We start from the raw sequence: 20,777 nt of genomic DNA, 5'->3' as shown, positions 1-20,777 counted from the left end.
TTGCAGGAAAACACAGGCTTTTATTGAGGGAAAAAGATCAACAAAAAACAACAGTGATTCAAACACTGCTCAGTGTGTGTGTGTACACGGCTGTAACTCGTAGCCCAGCGGGTCGAGTCCTCGGTCCAGAAGAGAGAGCGACGACTCCCTCAACTTCTGGAGAAACCTCCTCAGCTCCTCTTTGGAGAAAACCTGAATTTGTGGGCAGAAACATGAACTCACTGTTCCCATAACTCAACGTACAGGGCCGATCAAATCTCTCCAGCTACCTGGTAGAGGCGGTGCTGGTCCGATGAGATGATGTCAGCGAGGCGCAGCGCCTCCTGGTCTCTGGAGGAGTTCTGCAGAACGCTGAGCAGCAGGAAGTTGAGGCGAGGGAGACACAGAGAGCGCAGCGCCGCCATCTGGTGGCTGCGCTCGGAATCCGGCTCAGAGTCCTGAAAAACACAGAACAAACAATTTACGAACCAAACAAACGTGCAAACAATCGCAACTTATTGCTTCTATAAGTCAATTAGACAAAATAAATCCCATGATTTCAGATGTTATTAAGGCCTATTAAGAGGTGATTTTAACATTTCCTGCCCCGCTAATCGAGTTTAACCGCGTCTAGATTGCATATGTGCATCCTTTTGCGACTGCAGCTTTATATTGAATGCATAGATACAGAGAACTCTCCGCCATGAAGGGAACAAGCGATATTCCCAAAATGGCAAACTATTCCTTGAAATTTTAGACCCAGGAACTGTGGAACCAGAGGCGCTAAACCAGGAACATAAAGGGCCTTTTTAAGCAGCTGACGATATCGTACATAAACTAAATTTAGTTTCTGGTTCCTTTGGTTGAAACACAGGTTTAGTTTCTGGTTCCCTGAGAGAACGTTTGGTTCTCACGCGTGGCGTCGTAAACACTTACCTGTCTGTTGTCGATCATCCAGCCTCCGTCTACGAACAGCAGCACGTTGTAGATTCTTTCTTTCACATATGAAATGAAACTGATATGTCAGTTATGCAAACGATCAAATCCCATTCATGCAAACGTCCTCGTGAACAGATTGCAAAATGAAATGAGCAATTTTCGACATGTTTGTCCAGAAAGTTTGTACACAGCAAGATAAGAAAACTGTAAATGTTCCAGCATGATGTCCAATGACCGTGTGTGTGTGTGTGTGTGTCTCACCATACTGCTGAGGGCGTTTCTGGGTGTGTATCGAGGCGTTCGGCCTCCCGGAGCCAAAATGGAGGAAACATCTGGAACTCTGGGAGTTACTGAGAGAAAAAAAAGACATGAGGCGAGAGAGGGGAGTTAGTAAAATATGGAGATGTTTGATGTTAGAAGATCAACAATAATCAGCTGTGGGTGTGTGTGTCGTACCAGCCTGTCTGAACAGAGGAGTGTTCCTCAGCAGGGAGCGTGCTGGTGTTACGGTGGACAGGACGGGGCTGCTGGGCGACGGGACTGAGACCAGCAGTCAGGAAAACAACAACAACACTGGCAGCTCTGGGCCCCGTTCCACGTAAGTGCTTCAGCAAAGTCGATCAAATGTCCTATGAGCCAGAAAGAGCCTCTTTTTACTCCGCTGACGAGCAGGAGATGATCATGAACGCATATGAGGATTTCAAGACCGTAATCACGGCAAAATCTAACACCGCCACCGCTGCGAGGGCGAGACAGGAAGCACGGCAAAACATCACAGACAAGTTAAATGCGTCAGTGTTGGGAAAATGTATCAGCTAATTTTAATGCCTCATCACCCCAACCAATCACATGACATGTCTTTAATGTGCTGCTGGCAGTAGACTTCATGATGCATCATCCAATGAGATCTACAGCGACAATAATGATCTCAACTCTTTCAGAATAAGTAGAGAAAAACAAGCCCAACGAGGATCTGATACTCATTAATATGAGGATATATGTACTGTATGCCCTTATGTATCATGTAGCCTACTATATCTATGTATATATATATTACATATATACATATATGTGTGTGTATATATATATATATATGTATGTGTAGATTACCATATAGAACTAGTTTGAATATGTGTGTGTGTGAGAGAATCTGTTTATGGGCGGATCAGTATGTGTATTATTCATAATCAGACATTCAATCAATTGCAGCAGTGAAAAGAAATAGTGTGTGATTCTCTCTATTCTTATCATGAGTCCACCTTAATCATGTTCTACAGTAATGATGTGCTGGTGTACTAATAACAGTCATATCATTATGAGTGCTTTAACCTCATGTATGCAACCAGCCATCAAGAGGACATGAGAGCAAGTACACACTAAGCACACACACAATTCAGAATGCTGAGTCAGCACAATATGTGCCATAATGTAATGAACACATCCTTATGGATGTGTTCATTTATTCATTTATTAAGCGCCAAATGAACTGTACGAACAGCACGGCATGCAGCGGCTTTCCCCATGTTCTCCGCATCGCAGACACTGTACTAAAATGTAGCACTCGCAGAACAGCACAAGGCTGCATCCAGTCTGAGACAGTCAGTGCTCGGCTGGGCGTGTGGTGTTCAATGTCTGCTCCAGAAGCTCTGTAAATAAATGATTCCTTGTGGGCAGAATGGATAGCGCTCGTATAGGAAGTCATCATGATGTGATGACGGATCTTGGCGATGTGGAAGAAGTCTCTCCCTATAAAACGCTCATCTAACTAATATCCTCCTTCATCAGTGGATCTCTGAGGAAGGGAGCTGCACATTAATGCAACAGAGGCTTCTTAGTTTGCTCCGCTGGTTTTAAGGATCACCGCGTGTCTCACTTTACATGCATTTCCGGAACTCCCGTATAACCCCCAGTATATGCGCAAGTCCGTATGTGACGGGAGCTGCCATGTTTTCCGGGGGAGTGACCAGCTTATCCAGCTACCGTCACTGAGCCTGCGCTGGAGCAGGTTCAAGCTTTTGGATGCGTTGCCATGGTGATTTTGCCGAACTTGCTTCGTGGAACCGAAAAGCCTGATCTACATCATCTTATCCTGAAAAGTATCCGGCTAACTAAGTTAGACACGTACGTGGAACGGGGCCCAGACGTCATTAATGAATGCTGACAGGTCTCCACCTCACAGAAACACTTGTTGTATTTGAGCATTCATAACTTTTTACATCCTACCAATGGTCTGAATCCAGTTGAAGACATTTAACCTGAAGCTAAACACACACAGTCTCTCCCAGCTGAAGGATACAAGCCACCGTCGTCTTCCTCCTCCTTCGTGCAGCGATCGTCACCTCGTCATCTCGAACCACCGGAGACAGCAGCTCACCCTGACCCCTGGAAGGAAAGACGAGTACGCAAATACACACGCAACACATACTACTTCTTACCACTGAAAGTATCATGTACCATTCTTCGTTTTATTCAATACCTTTCATTGCAGCCCAAATCTTGAATCAAATCCCTATATTTCATATTTTAATGTTCATTAGATGATGAAACGTTATGGTAAAATAAACTTAATTTCTGAGTTTCTTCTAGATGGAAGACCGTAAAGGACTCGAGTGTTTTAGTCAAAGAACCCTTTATTGTGGCAGCGTTTACGTATTGAGCTTGAAGCAGAAGAAGTTCTTTGCTTGTAATGAAACGTAAGAAGTTCTGTTGATGTGAGACAAATGTTTCACCACTGAAACTGTACTTTTGTACGTTTCTAGCAGTCTCGTATGTGTTCGACCAGCTGGAAGACGTACTTTAGTAGAAGTAGTAGAGTAACTCTGTTACAAGTCAATTCTACTTCAGTGAAAAGTATCTAAGAATACCTATAGTCATTATGCAGAAAGGCTCATTTCTAAATCATAAACAATATCTTGATAGATTTTAAATATGAATGCAATAATGTGTTCATCACTAACCGTGGAGCTACTTTTAAAGAATACTGCTGAGTATCTTAAACTATAATAATACATCATAATATATTTGTTAATTTGTATTTTTGAATGAATAATCTGTGTAACAAACTACGACATTTCCCTCTGAAGAGTAGTGGAGTAACATTAGAAGTATACAGTAGCAGAAAATGGAAGTACAAGTACCTCAAATTGTATTGTACAATAGTAAATGCACTTAAGTACTAATACATAACGTAACTAACTAGTTAACTAACTATTCATTAACAGCTGAAAGCACTCCCTGATAGACAGTAATACCAACTGTACTAACGACAATAAACAGCTGTTTGTTGTTAGTTCATTCAGCGGTGATAATTTAAACTTTGTGTAATCAATAACAGATCATACATATATATTATCTCCAATAACTGACCGAGAACCACGTGTTTAGCGATGGTTAAAACATGTCAATAGTACACAAACCAGCATTTATCCTGATTAGCATCAGCATTGATTATGAACGGTTTAGTTAGCCACCAGCTAACACAGTAAAGTAGCCGCAATAGCAGGCTAAATAACAAGCTAACAGTTCGACGGGAATAATTAATCGTCACACTTGGCACAGCGCCAGTAGTCCTGAGAGAGACAACGCGCACACACACACACACACACACTTAGACCCACAGTGTGTAACACGTTGTATTGTGTGCGTTGGTGCGTAGACTCACAGCTTCAGTGATCTCCGTGTCTTCATCGAAGGAGTCGTTGTCCTCAACTATGGTGACCTCGTACACCTGGAACAGATTCACCAGAGAGATGCTTTGATTTCAAACTGTTTGGATAGAAAATAATGACGTTGTCTTGAGGAGGACTTGAATGTTAGAACTTCAGAGGTTCGGGGTGTTGACCTGGTCGTCTGCAGACAGAGAGGCGTCGTCTTCATTGTAGTCGTCAGAGTCCACGGACTCCACCTCAAACTCTACGCTGAAGTTGTCGCTGTCTGAGTCCGAGGCTGCAACCGTGACCTCCGACCTCCCGGACTAAAACACACACCGTTACAACCAAATACAACATCAGCTAAATAAAAGTGTGTGTGTAATACTCACTGTGCTGTGAGAGTCTGACGATTGGCTGCTGAGTCTGTCCCGAACACTCGCCAGGCCTCCAATCACACACCACGACAGGCTGTCGTCAAAGGTCAGGGAGTAGCTGTCAGACCGCCTCCTCTTCCTTCCTTCCCCTCCCTCTTCCTTCTCCTCTTCTTCGTCGCCCTCTAGCCTGTCAGAGGGCCCTGAGGAGATGAAGTAGAGTTTATCACAGGTTCTGTGTTCATGAGCGATAATGAGGAGGCGGGAGGAGAAACTCACCTGGGTCACTGCTCCTGCAGCTCCTCCTCCTCCTCCCTCCTCCGTCTGGTGATGAAGAGCGACTTTCTGAAGCTGCCTCCTAAAAGCAAAAACACATTCAGTGTTAAAAATATTGTTTACAACTCAAACCAGACTGTCTTAAAGCTGTGACCGTCGTCCATCTTACTCCCTGTAGGACACTGTGTGCTACGTGTTCTTAAAGCGTTGCAGTCTTCTACTAAACTCTGCAGAATTAAGTTTGTTACTTACAAAAAATTGGATTTTCAAGCATTGCTTCATGCATGTTGATATAGTAGACTTTATTCTAAGGAAAGGGAACCCAAAAGTCTAATATGCTCAAAACAAAACAATTATGTCTGACGCGCTCCTAAAACATCCAAAGCTCCCAGCTGTATTATCATTATATCATTCGTCTTACCTCTGTCACTCTGTCGGTCTGGGTGTCACTGTGAGCTTCACTCGAGCTCGGTGGCGACTCTGAGAAAGAGAGAATCTGGTTTAGTCTGACAGATGGAAAGAGGAAGCTAAGAAGAGAGGAGAAATAGAACAGAGAGAAATAATCCGTCCCACCGTGGTTCTTCACGGCCACCAGGTTCTTAGTGATCATAGCGAACAGAGCTCTGAAAACACATAAATCATGTGTTATACTATTATATGAATCAGCCTTTTAATCATCTACTTCCTGTTCTGTGTGTGTTTATTTCTCACCGTGGCTCTTTAACAGAGAAGCTGTCGACTCCCAGCACCCGCCCCAGTGCATCCTGGGAGCAGTGGACGATGTGCTGCTGCTTCTGGTCATACAGCTGCTTCTGGATGATGTACTGACCCAGGTAGAACATCACCTGTGAGACAGACCATCACAGATGCATCATGGGAGACATGCAGAACATCAGCTCCTGACTGTATAAATGCAGTTTTTTGTACCTCCTTCATGGTGAAAACTTCTTTCGTGGCGCCTGCATCTCGCAGCAAAGTCTGGAACTCTACCTTTGGTCTCACCTAAACACACACAGACAGAGGTTAAAGTTCATTCAAACCCTGAAACAACCAGTGACTGAGTTAACTAGTCTCCCTCACCAGTTTGTTGTCGTCGTCGTCTGTGTTGAGCTCCTGATCAGCAGACATTGTGACGCTGATGGTTTCTGCTCAGAAAGACACAAACCGGTAGTTAGAACCTCATAGAATACTATTTAACATCTGTATGACACAGTAAGACGAAAAACTAGAAATATAGAACCTAAACATGCGCTAGAAAGTGGATGGATTCATTAACTGATAAAATTATCATTTTAGATTTACAACCAAAATGACGCCGACAGCAAGCAGGAAAAAAATGGTTACGCTTATAAAATATTACATTAAATAAATGCTACGGGTTGTTTCTGTACTTTTTTTGACATAAATCAGATATAAATGAAAGTCTTACCGGTATATACAGAGTAGAAGTATCAGCAGTGCATCCTGTGCAATGGAAGAAGAGAGTGCAGTCAGAGTGGATCAGAGCAGCAGACTCTTATAGACCTGCTCAGACATGTCAGGACTAGACCAGCCCAAGTGGCCCAGCCTAGCGCCTATCAGAGCCTGACAGGGCCACTCAGTGCTGAGTCAGCAGCAGCTGATTTTATCACAGCTGTAGACATGACGGTACTAGTCCAGGATGACTCATCGCTGTCAACCATCAGATAACCAGGCTAACCACAGTAATGACACGAACTAGTGTGAACCAGGGCCAAAGAGTGCTAAATCCAGGACCGTCCTCCTCTGGCTTCAAGGGGAATGGAGAAGTAGAAAACAATCCAATGATAAACTCATCATTTCCCCAATTAATTAAATTTAGTCCCACCCCAAAAAACATTTAAAACATAGGTTTTTAATTTATTAAATACATTTCAAAACAGCAGACTGACTGGAAAGCCTGCAAGAGTAGTGGATGGTAGTAATAGTAATGGAAAAATATATATATTTGAAATAATCCATGTTATATGGGAAAATATAAAAATGGGGGAAAAAAAAAAACTGACTGGCCATCAGTCTGAGTGACTGTACAGAAACACTGACTGGTTCATATATATATATATATATATATATATATATATATATATATATATATATATATATATATATATATATATATATATATATATATATATATATATATACTTTTTTTTTCTTCAGAACACCACATGTCCAGACTCAACCTCATGCGTTCCCTCATTTCGGGTGAATATGTCTGGCCATCAGTCTGAGTGACTGTACAGAAACACTGACTGGTTCACAGCTGACTAACATGCATGAGTCAGTCAGCTGTTTAAAAGTTTACATTACGACACGTGCAGGAGAAATATGCCTGGACTTGTCTCTGCAGCTCTGACTTCACGAAATAGATCTGATGAAGAAGACGTCACATTTAGCCTCCTTCTTCACCATTTCAGGATACAATCAAATGTACATAAATGGAGGATTAACCTGCAGAAACTTTTTCTTTAAAACAAGTGAAACTTTTAAGTTTCGCTTTCAATAGTCTGCTTTTCTGCAGATTCAACGTAGCATCTCTCTTATTTTAGTGAACTATTTATGTTAACGCTTTAGTGTTTAACGCTTATTAATAAGAACATCATAACAGCCACGTGTTCGCATGCAAAACACTGCTTCTGTGCATGAAAAAGCAAACTCTTGCATATTAGCTTTCAGGCTAAAAACACAGTAACGTTACTCACTTCCAACTTAATGTTAGGGCATCGCAGCATTCACAATAACCATTTAAGAATCACCCCCAAATTAAATTAAACTGTGTGTCAGAGCAGATTAGCTTGGTAACTAGCAATAAATATGCTAGTTAGCGTTAGCTAATTCAATTTAAATATATTTAAGATTAGCTACCGTTACCTTGTGTAAAACAAATATAAACAAGGCTCTATGTGAACATAACGACACAAGCTGTGCGTAGAAGCTGCTTATTTAAGTTCCACAAGCTTAATAACAATTACAATTTATTTTTGTCTAACCGTGAGTTTGTTACCAGAACGAAGCCGCGTCGAGGCTCCTCTGTCCCGCTCTACTCAACCAAGAAAACACGAGGCTCCGCGGCCTGCTAGCATGATGCTAACCACCTGCTAACTTGTGCTACTGCTATTGCAGTACTACTACTCTGGCGTAGTTATATTTAGCCTTAAAATAATATCATATACACATATATCCTACCTTGACCGTTACTCTTAGTTAAATATCCTTCAACGGCGTTTATCCGTCAGTTGCTCTTCTAATAGTCGGAACAGTTTACTGTTCAGTTGCTCCTTCGGACACTTGTTCGTTGGGCGCTCCTAGTGGCAAAATATAGTAAAAATGTAATAATTTATATAATTATATTTTTTAATGTATACCCATTCGTCTGCATTTTTTATATGGTGGAACACTTGATTTAATAATTATACCTTAATGAGTACATTTGCAGTAACAGTAATATTTCCATTATGTTATGTTTCCAACATGTGTATAAGATGATTCATGTTTAAAATCCAGTGAAATGTCATTCAGCCTCCTGCCTTCAGGGAGAAGGTTCCGCAGTCTCCGTTCGAGCTCTACCCGGCTGAGGAACAGCTTCTTCCACCAGGCGGTCAGGATGCTGAACTCTCTCCCTCCCTCTCTCCTCTCGCCCCCCCTCTCTCCCCCCCTGCCATCTCTGCCATATCTCCCCTGACCTCTCTACCCTCCCCCTCACCCACCTTTCCCCACTGCCTCAAATGGAACATACCAGGACATCTACTCCCCCTCACACCCCTTCCCTCATCCAGCACCAGTCACTTTTTTTATTTATTTATTTAAATTTTATTCTCTGCTGCTACGAACATAAACCCCCCTCACACACCCTTCCCTCATCCAGCACCAGTCACTTTTTATTCTCTGCTGCTACTTGTTAATCCTTTAACTAGGCCCTTATGTTCTTAACTTTTTCTTTTTTTTTCCTTTTTTATTCTATTTTATTCTATTATATGTTATATGTCATGTCTATATTACACTGTGGGACTGCAAGAAACGGCATTTCGAATTTTCTGTATGCATAACACATGTGGAAACTTTGACAATAAAGTGAACTTTGAACTTTGAACTTTGAACTTGAACTTTACCAGTCCATGATAGTGGGCTACAAATTCCCGCTTCACGAGGATTGACAGGATTCTTCTTCGTGATAATTGATTCTTCTTCTTCTTCTTCTTCTTCTTCTTCTTCTTCTTCTTTTTTCTCGGTAGATTGGATGCCGTGAGACACTATGCTGCCCCTATAGTTCAGTGCTTATATACTGCATTCCCACTGATGTAAACATGTAGAAATATTGTAAAAATTTAAAACAAAACTTCAGTAAAAGTATGTAAGCATAATCAGGAAAATTACACGTTTTATTTTAAACGTTTTGGGTTTTTTTTTACACGTTTTGTACAACGGACGTGCATCACGTGTCGTTCACGTGATGTCACAAAGGCTTGAAATAGAACGATGCGCTGCGTCCGTTGTTTGCGTTCTGTCTCGGGATTCTGTTATGTCACGTGATCGCCTTTGATGTCGCTAGACCCCCTATGAACCCCTGAACCTAGAACCCCTGTGCTTCACCTCTGTGTTCTAGAACCTCTGTGTGTCATCTCTGTGACGTCACGTGATCGCCGTTGATGTCTTTCACAGACACTTGTCATAGTACCCCAGTGCCTGAGTTTAGAGTGATAATCACAGACTGAGATCCTTACAGAGAGTTAGACTACAATGACATTGACAATGACTACAATGACATTAGCAATGGATAAACAGAAACCTCATCATTTGAATGATGAACTGATAATCATGTCCCTGACACAACCCAAAAAGCCCAACACAGGCTGCAAGTTCTCTTCTGTGGGCAAAGCCATCTCCAACATCTTCATGTGTGGAAAGGAGGTTCGGGAAACAATCTCCATGGATAGAGCAGAAACATCACAGACAGAGGGGGTGTGTTCAGCTGATGAACTTTCTGAACCTTGGCCAGGTGCAACAGCACAGGAAGAACTAAAGAAAAGGTCAGTTCAGGTATTCGTGGAGGCGCTGGTTTCGCGGATAGTCAAGAAAACAAAACTGACCTGGAACACTGAAGACCACGAGGCCATCACTATGCGTCTGTTTGATAGAACGTGGATCGAAGTCCATGATATCGATTTTGATCCAACAACATTAAAAAATCTTGACAAGGCCATTTTCAAGAAACTTTCTAGGCATTGGGGCGATTCAAGAAAGGTGCTGTTGGCCATGAAATTAGAGGAACAAAAACTTGGGAACTGCGTTGCCTTCTATGTCGAATATCACCTGACACGACCCAAAAAGCCCAACACCGTCTGCAAGTTCTTCTCGTCTGTGGGCAAAGCCATCTCCAACATCTTCATATGTGGAAAGGAGGTTCGGGAAACAATCTCCATGGATAGAGCAGAAACATCACAGACAGACGGGGTGTGCTCAGCTGATGAACTTTCTGAACCTTGGCCAGGTGCAACGGCACAGGAAGAACTAAAGAACGCAGATTCTGATTCAACAAATGAATCAGCATATGAGGACGAACTTTCTGAACCTTGGCCAGGTGCAACGGCACAGGAAGAACTAAAGAACGCAGATTCTCATTCAATATCTGACTCAGTATATTGGGCCGCATATACTCCACCTTGGCCAGGTGCAACGGCACTGGAAGAACTAAAGAACGCAGATTCTCATTCAATATCTGACTCAGAATATTGGGCCGCATATACTCCACCTTGGCCAGGTGCAACGGCACAGGAAGAAATAAAGAACGACGGTTCTGATTCAGCAACTGGCTCAGTACATCAGGACGAACTTTCTGAACCTTGGCCAGGTGCAACAGCACAGGAAGAAATAAAGAACGAAGGTTCTGATTCAGCAACTGGCTCAGTATATCAGGACGAACTTTCTGAACCTTGGCCAGGTGCAACGGCACAGGAAGAACTGAAGAACGAAGGTTCTGATTCAGCAACTGGCTCAGTACATCAGGACGAACTTTCTGAACCTTGGCCAGGTGCAACGGCACAGGAAGAACTGAAGAACGAAGGTTCTGATTCAGCAACTGGCTCAGTACATCAGGACGAACTTTCTGAACCTTGGCCAGGTGCAACGGCACAGGAAGAACTGAAGAACGAAGGTTCTGATTCAGCAACTGGCTCAGTACATCAGGACGAACTTTCTGAACCTTGGCCAGGTGCAACGGCACAGGAAGAACTGAAGAACGAAGGTTCTGATTCAGCAACTGGCTCAGTACATCAGGACGAACTTTCTGAACCTTGGCCAGGTGCAACGGCACAGGAAGAACTGAAGAACGAAGGTTCTGATTCAGCAACTGGCTCAGTACATCAGGACGAACTTTCTGAACCTTCGCCAGGTGCAACGGCACAGGAAGAACTGAAGAACGAAGGTTCTGATTCAGCAACTGGCTCAGTACATCAGGACGAACTTTCTGAACCTTCGCCAGGTGCAACGGCACAGGAAGAACTAAAGAACGCAGATTCTGATTCAATATCTGACTCAGAATATTGGGCCGCATATACTCCACCTTGGCCAGGTGCAACGGCACTGGAAGAACTAAAGAACGCAGATTCTCATTCAATATCTGACTCAGAATATTGGGCCGCATATACTCCACCTTGGCCAGGTGCAACGGCACTGGAAGAACTAAAGAACGAAGATTAGTTCAGGTATTCGTGGAGGAGCTGGTTTCGCGGATATCAAAAAAAACAAATCTGAACTGGACCAAGTGAAGAGCCTGTAATTAATCTGGGTATCACTCCCCTTCACAGAGGTCCAACTTCCTTATTAGGACATCTGATAACTTCTACTGTGATAGTAGAAGTTTTATTATTATTAGGACAACTGATAACTTCTACTGTGATAGAAGAAGTTTTATTATTATTAGGACATCTGATAACTTCTACTGTGATAGAAGAAGTTTTATTATTATTAGGACATCTGATAACTTCTACTGTGATAGAAGAAGTTTTATTATTATTAGAACATCTGATAACTTCTACTGTGATAGAAGAAGTTTTATTATTATTAGAACATCTGTTAACTTCTACTGTGATAGTAGAAGTTTTATTATTATTAGAACATCTGATAACTTCTACTGTGATAGTAGAAGTTTTATTATTATTAGGACATGTGAACTTCTACTGTGATAGTAGAAGTTTTATTATTATTAGGACATGTGAACTTCTACTGTGATAGTAGACGTTTTATTATTATTAGGACATGTGAACTTCTACTGTGATAGAAGTTAACAGATGTTCTAATAATCTGATGACTTCTACTGTGACAGTAGAAATTTTATTATTATTAGAACATCTGATAACTTCTACTGTGATAGAAGTTTTATTATTATTAGGACATGTGAACTTCTACTGTGATAGAAGTTTTATTATTATTAGGACATGTGAACTTCTACTGTGATAGTAGAAGTTTTATTATTATTAGAACATCTGATAACTTCTACTGTGATAGAAGTTTTATTATTATTAGGACATGTGAACTTCTACTGTGATAGAAGTTTTATTATTATTAGGACATGCGAACTTCTACTGTGATAGAAGTTTTATTATTATTAGGACATGTGAACTTCTACTGTGATAGTAGAAGTTTTATTATTATTAGGACATCTGATAACTTCTACTGTGATAGTAGATGTTTTATTATTATTAGGACATGTGAACTTCTACTGTGATAGAAGTTAACAGATGTTCTAATAATCTGATGACTTCTACTGTGACAGTAGAAGTTTTATTATTATTAGAACATCTGATAACTTCTACTGTGATAGAAGTTTTATTATTATTAGGACATGTGAACTTCTACTGTGATAGTAGAAGTTTTATTATTATTAGGACATGTGAACTTCTACTGTGATAGAAGTTTTATTATTATTAGGACATGTGAACTTCTACTGTGATAGTAGAAGTTTTATTATTATTAGAACATCTGATAACTTCTACTGTGATAGAAGTTTTATTATTATTAGGACATGTGAACTTCTACTGTGATAGAAGAAGTTTTATTATTATTAGGACATGTGAACTTCTACTGTGATAGAAGTTAACAGATGTTCTAATAATCTGATGACTTCTACTGTGACAGTAGAAGTTTTATTATTAGAACATCTGATAACTTCTACTGTGATAGAAGTTTTATTATTATTAGGACATGTGAACTTCTACTGTGATAGAAGTTTTATTATTATTAGGACATGTGAACTTCTACTGTGATAGTAGAAGTTTTATTATTATTAGAACATCTGATAACTTCTACTGTGATAGAAGTTTTATTATTATTAGGACATGTGAACTTCTACTGTGATAGAAGTTTTATTATTATTAGGACATGCAAACTTCTACTGTGATAGAAGTTTTATTATTATTAGGACATGTGAACTTCTACTGTGATAGTAGAAGTTTTATTATTATTAGGACATCTGATAACTTCTACTGTGATAGTAGACGTTTTATTATTATTAGGACATGTGAACTTCTACTGTGATAGAAGTTAACAGATGTTCTAATAATCTGATGACTTCTACTGTGACAGTAGAAGTTTTATTATTATTAGAACATCTGATAACTTCTACTGTGATAGAAGTTTTATTATTATTAGGACATGTGAACTTCTACTGTGATAGAAGTTTTATTATTATTAGGACATGTGAACTTCTACTGTGATAGTAGAAGTTTTATTATTATTAGAACATCTGATAACTTCTACTGTGATAGAAGTTTTATTATTATTAGGACATGTGAACTTCTACTGTGATAGAAGAAGTTTAATTATTATTAGGACATGTGAACTTCTACTGTGATAGTAGAAGTTTTATTATTATTAGAACATCTGATAACTTCTACTGTGATAGAAGTTTTATTATTATTAGGACATGTGAACTTCTACTGTGATAGAAGAAGTTTTATTATTATTAGGACATGTGAACTTCTACTGTGATAGAAGTTTTATTATTATTAGGACATGTGAACTTCTACTGTGATAGAAGTTTTATTTTTATTAGGACATGTGAACTTCTACTGTGATAGTAGAAGTTTTATTATTATTAGGACATCTGATCACTTCTACTGTGATAGAAGTTGACAGATGTCCTCATAATAATACCTTAATATGAATAAATTTGCAGTAATAGTAATATTTCCATTGTTTTTATTTATTACACGCCATATCATAAGATACATCCATGTTTAATATGTATACACTTCATATAGTGTGTGCCTATTACAATTACATGATATACATTACCTTATTATATCGTGTATATTGTATTCATTCGAGGTACTGTAATTGCTCTTTTAATGTATTGTCATAGCAGAAGCCAGCATGTAACTCAGGTAATTTGAAAACAGGGATTTTAAAAGTGATCAATAATGCTTTTCCTGCTGTGAAAAGCCTAAATGTTAAGACTCAAAATATGTAATTTCTTCTCGAAATATTGTGATGGTTTCCCCCCTAACAATTCTGACTTCATTCACAAAATTACTTTTTTTCCTTGACAAATATACTCTTAAAATCTAACTTCTTACTGTAATATTTAGGACTTAACTCTCGTCATTTTTCAGTAGCCCGAATACCGTGGCATTACATTAAAGGCTCTCTGTGCTCTTATCATGAACCCATGTCCATTTATCATATTAAACCCAAACCTAACCAAGTAGGTACGTGCCTTAACCTAAAGAGATTTCTGGTTGAGGCAAACTTCTCCCATGTGCGTTCAATTTCTGTAACCAATTAAACATGAAAGCGGGATTAGCATGCTAGCTAACTAGCCAGCTGCTAATTTAAACAACCCAAGGCTTCACCCACACACTTTTGTCACAGCGTAGGAAAGCACATTGTTGTCGCCAGTTTAGTGACAACTTTATTCGGCTTACTTTCTGTAACCACTGTAACATGAAAGCATGGTGGAATTAGCATGCTAGCTAGCTGCTGAATTAATCAACTTAATGCTTCATCCACGCACTCTTGTCAAAGCGTAGGAAAGCACATCGCTATTGTCAGATGAGTGACAACTTTATTCGGCTCATTTTCTGTACCAGTGATGCATTACAGCATGGCGGAACTAGTAAGCTAGCTAGCTAACAAGCCACATCGCTAATTTCACATGTGTCATGTTTCATCCAAACACTCCTGTCTAAGCCAATTGCTATTGCCAGATAATCTGCCAATCACAGCACAGTGGTGCTCGCCAGTACTAGGCAATCATAGCACACAAGTACTAGCCAGTATTAGCCAATCATAGCACAGAAGTACTAGCCAGTACTAGCCAATCACAGCACAGAAGTACTAGCCAGTACTAGCCAATCACAGCACAGAAGTACTAGCCAGTACTAGCCAATCACAGCACAGAAGTACTAGCCAATCACAGCACAGAAGCACTAGCGGGACTAGGTGTTAAAAAGCTCATTCTTAGCTAACAAAAACATGTTTCTTTGGTGATTAGACATTTAAGAAAACAAATGTTTTAATAATAGATTCCAATAACTGCTACACACTGGCCCTTTAAATATTACCTGCTGACTTTAAATTGAATGTCCTTAATAGTTTTCTAGTGGTCACTTTAAGTAAGACATGTGGCCGCGGCGTTTTATTTCATGCTTGTGACCCCTGAAAATGAAACGGCTTCTACTTGCGACGCTTTTTGTGTCTACCAGTTGTGACCACTTATAACCCTTCTTACAGTTTATGCAAATATATTTACGGCCTTAACAGGTGAATCTGGTCAATCATCTCACGACCCCTCCGATTTATTTTACGATCCCTTGATTGCAAGATAACACATAACTGTAGTACACCATCATTAGACACCAAAACTATTCAATAAAAGAGTTATCGTCTTCAAATGAAATACAGTAAGAGAATGAATAAAACAGCAGTTACAGTTCTACTTGGAGCCAAAAAACCTACTTTGCCTTGTACAGAGAATGATTGTTTTGTAGTTTGTCGTGTGTATTAATGTTGGTCATGTACATGAGGTCAAGGGAGATTTATAAACTTTTGAACACGACTAAAGGTGTGACTCCATATGTTTTATGTATAAAAGCTTTTATCATGGAGACTTGTCATGTTTGTTCTTTCTCCCATAAGTATGCACTCTACATTGTACATATGTTCTAAAATATTGTGTAAATATTAAAGTAAATCTCCCCAGATGATCCTCGATGTGATGAAATAATTGACGAGGTTGAGGCGGGTTTAAAGGTGCTATATACATATATGTGTGTGTGTGTGTGTGTGTGTGTGTGTTTTCTAGACGTCTGGCTAAGTCCACCCTCCTGCTGATCCCTCTGTTTGGAATCAACTACGTGGTGTTTGTCTACCTGATGGAGCCGGCTGACAAAAACATGAAGCACATCAAGATCTTCTTGGAACTCGACCTCGGATCCTTCCAGGTAACAGAACATACAACGGGTTCCACTTATTCCACATCAATAGACAACAGATGTGCACGTTCTTATAGGAACAAGAAAGTATTTTTTACACATTTTGGAAGACATGGGCGCTGTTTATTGAAACTTGATTTGTTTAAATTTGTGTCTTCGTCTTTAAAACCTGATTATTTTTTTTTTGGCGCATTTGTGACTCAGATCAGCTGTTTCAGTGTGAACAGCACAACTCTCATTGAAGATGATCTTTTCAGTTCTGATTTTGGTCCACTTTCATATGTGGTCCTGAAGCAGATACTGGATTCATATCGGAATTAATGCGACTTTTACGCCAACTCATGACAGTGGAGACGCTCTGAAAGATGTCGTTAAAAGTAGCTCTTTACATCCTGAAAGTCTTAAAGCTTGCAGTGTGAACGTAGTCTCAGATTCGATTAAGGTTTGTTTTCACACCTGACCTCAATCATTACATTTAAAAGTGCAGATTTCTTCTCAAATGTTAATGTTTTGTTGGTAAAAATCCCCCAAATATGCAGCTAATAACATCAAGTTAAGTCCTTTTTGCTTTCATGTGAGAAGCCTTTTTGTCGGAACAGTGCGTGCCATGTTTTTATAATTTTAACTCTTCTTACAAAACTATAAGATGATCGGAATCGGTTTATTGCCAAGGACGTTTGCATATACAAGGAGTTTGGCTTCATGATTGGTGCATCACAATAAACACAGTGCAATGCTATAACACATCATTTAAATATAATAGATATATCATAGAATAAACAAACAAACCGATTAAGAGTACGTTAAAATAAGTGTTAGAGATGCTGCCTAATAAGTAACAGATGTGTATGTGTGTGTTTCAGGGTCTGATTGTGGCGGTCCTCTATTGTTTCCTCAACAGCGAGGTGAGTCTGCACACACTGGTTTCCCAACTTTAATTTCTCCACTTCACAGACACTAAACTCTTTGTTGGTGTATTATAAAAACAAAAAGGTCCAGATGGAGCTGAGGAGGACGTGGAGGAGTTTATCTCTCAAGCGTTACGTGGGGCGGGACTACCGGCTGCACGCCATGTCGGTCAGCCGCAACGGCAACGAAAGCTCTGCTCAGTTTCCCAGAAACTCCCGAGCCCAGTCCATCCTGCAGACTGAGACCACCATGCTCTGACTGGAGGGGTCTGTTGTTATAGAGACGTTCAGAACTGATCCTCGTAGTCACCAGGTACAGTAGAGGCTCGAAGTCTTACTCAAGGACACTTTCATAGACGTATCGTGAAGGACCTCTTGTTGGACCGTGTGCGCCTCCAGAAGATTTTGTCTTCAGCATTTTATTAATTCCCGTCACACACATGAAACAGCGCCTTCTGAAATCATGCAGAACAGAGATCTGCATCAACTAATTTAATATCAAGGTCTACTTTCATGATTAAACATTATTGACAAATATGCAAATAAAGAAGTCAAATACTGGTTCAATAAATAATCAACACACTTCCATAGTCTCTGTTGTCTCAGATATTTATGGGAGACGGCCGAGTGTATCATCTGTTACAGTGAATACAAGGATTAACTTCAATAGCAAGTTTTGATGTCATAGTTTCATGATATGTCTTCTTTTGTTTTGGTTGTTATCGCCTTTTGGAAAATCTTCAAAACAAAGAACTTTAAAAAGAAGCCATAAAGAATGTATGTATCATAAATATGTTTAGTTTTGTTAAGAACCAAAGGAATTACAGGATGTGGTGGAGAATCACATTTTGACATTTGTGAATTGATTATTATAATTGTTTTCTTTATTATAGTGGGTCCAAAGAAGCAGATTGTAAGATTTATCTTAAAGGGTCAGTGTGTAGAATTTGGCAGCATCTAGTGGTGAGGTTGCAGATTGCAACTAATTGAAACTTCTACCGTGTGCCAAGGCGAAAACACGAATGGACCTATCGACAGCCCGTGTTTGTTTCGTCCGTTCTACTGTAGAAACATGACGGTGCAACATGGCGGACTGCGTTATTTTTGTTCCAACAAATCCCACCCTACTGTGCTGTGATTGGCTAATGTTCTTCTCATTTTGCTCACGAGAGAAGTTTCCTTCAGAGCTTTCAGCCAGGAATATTCTATTTAAACCCAAACCTAACCAAGTAGGTACGTGCCTTAACCTAAAGAGATTTCTGGTTGAGGCAAACTTCTCCCATGTGCGTTCAATTTCTGTAACCAATTAAACATGAAAGCGGGATTAGCATGCTAGCTAACTAGCCAGCTGCTAATTTAAACAACCCAAGGCTTCACCCACACACTTTTGTCACAGCGTAGGAAAGCACATTGTTGTCGCCAGTTTAGTGACAACTTTATTCGGCTTACTTTCTGTAACCACTGTAACATGAAAGCATGGTGGAATTAGCATGCTAGCTAGCTGCTGAATTAATCAACTTAATGCTTCATCCACGCACTCTTGTCAAAGCGTAGGAAAGCACATCGCTATTGTCAGATGAGTGACAACTTTATTCGGCTCATTTTCTGTACCAGTGATGCATTACAGCATGGCGGAACTAGTAAGCTAGCTAGCTAACAAGCCACATCGCTAATTTCACATGTGTCATGTTTCATCCAAACACTCCTGTCTAAGCCAATTGCTATTGCCAGATAATCTGCCAATCACAGCACAGTGGTGCTCGCCAGTACTAGGCAATCATAGCACACAAGTACTAGCCAGTATTAGCCAATCATAGCACAGAAGTACTAGCCAGTACTAGCCAATCACAGCACAGAAGTACTAGCCAGTACTAGCCAATCACAGCACAGAAGTACTAGCCAGTACTAGCCAATCACAGCACAGAAGTACTAGCCAATCACAGCACAGAAGCACTAGCGGGACTAGGTGTTAAAAAGCTCATTCTTAGCTAACAAAAACATGTTTCTTTGGTGATTAGACATTTAAGAAAACAAATGTTTTAATAATAGATTCCAATAACTGCTACACACTGGCCCTTTAAATATTACCTGCTGACTTTAAATTGAATGTCCTTAATAGTTTTCTAGTGGTCACTTTAAGTAAGACATGTGGCCGCGGCGTTTTATTTCATGCTTGTGACCCCTGAAAATGAAACGGCTTCTACTTGCGACGCTTTTTGTGTCTACCAGTTGTGACCACTTATAACCCTTCTTACAGTTTATGCAAATATATTTACGGCCTTAACAGGTGAATCTGGTCAATCATCTCACGACCCCTCCGATTTATTTTACGATCCCTTGATTGCAAGATAACACATAACTGTAGTACACCATCATTAGACACCAAAACTATTCAATAAAAGAGTTATCGTCTTCAAATGAAATACAGTAAGAGAATGAATAAAACAGCAGTTACAGTTCTACTTGGAGCCAAAAAACCTACTTTGCCTTGTACAGAGAATGATTGTTTTGTAGTTTGTCGTGTGTATTAATGTTGGTCATGTACATGAGGTCAAGGGAGATTTATAAACTTTTGAACACGACTAAAGGTGTGACTCCATATGTTTTATGTATAAAAGCTTTTATCATGGAGACTTGTCATGTTTGTTCTTTCTCCCATAAGTATGCACTCTACATTGTACATATGTTCTAAAATATTGTGTAAATATTAAAGTAAATCTCCCCAGATGATCCTCGATGTGATGAAATAATTGACGAGGTTGAGGCGGGTTTAAAGGTGCTATATACATATATGTGTGTGTGTGTGTGTGTGTGTTTTCTAGACGTCTGGCTAAGTCCACCCTCCTGCTGATCCCTCTGTTTGGAATCAACTACGTGGTGTTTGTCTACCTGATGGAGCCGGCTGACAAAAACATGAAGCACATCAAGATCTTCTTGGAACTCGACCTCGGATCCTTCCAGGTAACAGAACATACAACGGGTTCCACTTATTCCACATCAATAGACAACAGATGTGCACGTTCTTAGAGGAACAAGAAAGTATTTTTTACACATTTTGGAAGACATGGGCGCTGTTTATTGAAACTTGATTTGTTTAAATTTGTGTCTTCGTCTTTAAAACCTGATTTTTTTTTTTTTGGCGCATTTGTGACTCAGATCAGCTGTTTCAGTGTGAACAGCACAACTCTCATTGAAGATGATCTTTTC

At 39.9% G+C, this 20,777-nt stretch overlaps 1 protein-coding gene across 10 annotated transcripts; it reads right to left on the bottom strand.

Annotated features, from left to right (window-relative positions):
* LOC306783961 (E3 ubiquitin-protein ligase Mdm2-like) lies at nt 1-9,372 on the bottom strand. Of its 10 annotated transcripts, none has more exons than XM_079297397.1 (15): nt 8,420-8,543; nt 6,645-6,679; nt 6,296-6,360; nt 6,143-6,217; nt 5,927-6,060; nt 5,789-5,838; nt 5,637-5,695; nt 5,219-5,297; nt 4,958-5,142; nt 4,760-4,891; nt 3,215-4,645; nt 1,375-1,458; nt 1,180-1,268; nt 916-994; nt 1-437 (listed from the first exon to the last, which is right to left on the bottom strand). In XM_079297397.1, the coding sequence occupies exons 3-11, from the start codon at nt 6,341-6,343 to the stop codon at nt 4,526-4,528; spliced, it is 882 nt and encodes a 293-aa protein (XP_079153523.1). In that variant the 5' UTR covers nt 6,344-6,360; nt 6,645-6,679; nt 8,420-8,543; the 3' UTR covers nt 1-437; nt 916-994; nt 1,180-1,268; nt 1,375-1,458; nt 3,215-4,525. The 10 variants fall into 10 exon arrangements, with proteins under 10 accessions (XP_079153523.1, XP_079153520.1, XP_079153524.1 ...); XM_079297394.1 differs by having other exon boundaries at nt 916-974; XM_079297398.1 differs by having other exon boundaries at nt 916-970.
* Between the last annotated feature and the right edge of the window lie 11,405 nt (nt 9,373-20,777).

Source organism: Melanostigma gelatinosum (assembly GCF_949748355.1).
Source record: "Melanostigma gelatinosum genome assembly, contig: SUPER_10_unloc_4, whole genome shotgun sequence".
In the NCBI taxonomy this organism is placed as follows: domain Eukaryota; kingdom Metazoa; phylum Chordata; class Actinopteri; order Perciformes; family Zoarcidae; genus Melanostigma; species Melanostigma gelatinosum.
This window is presented reverse-complemented; position numbering and strand designations above follow the sequence as displayed.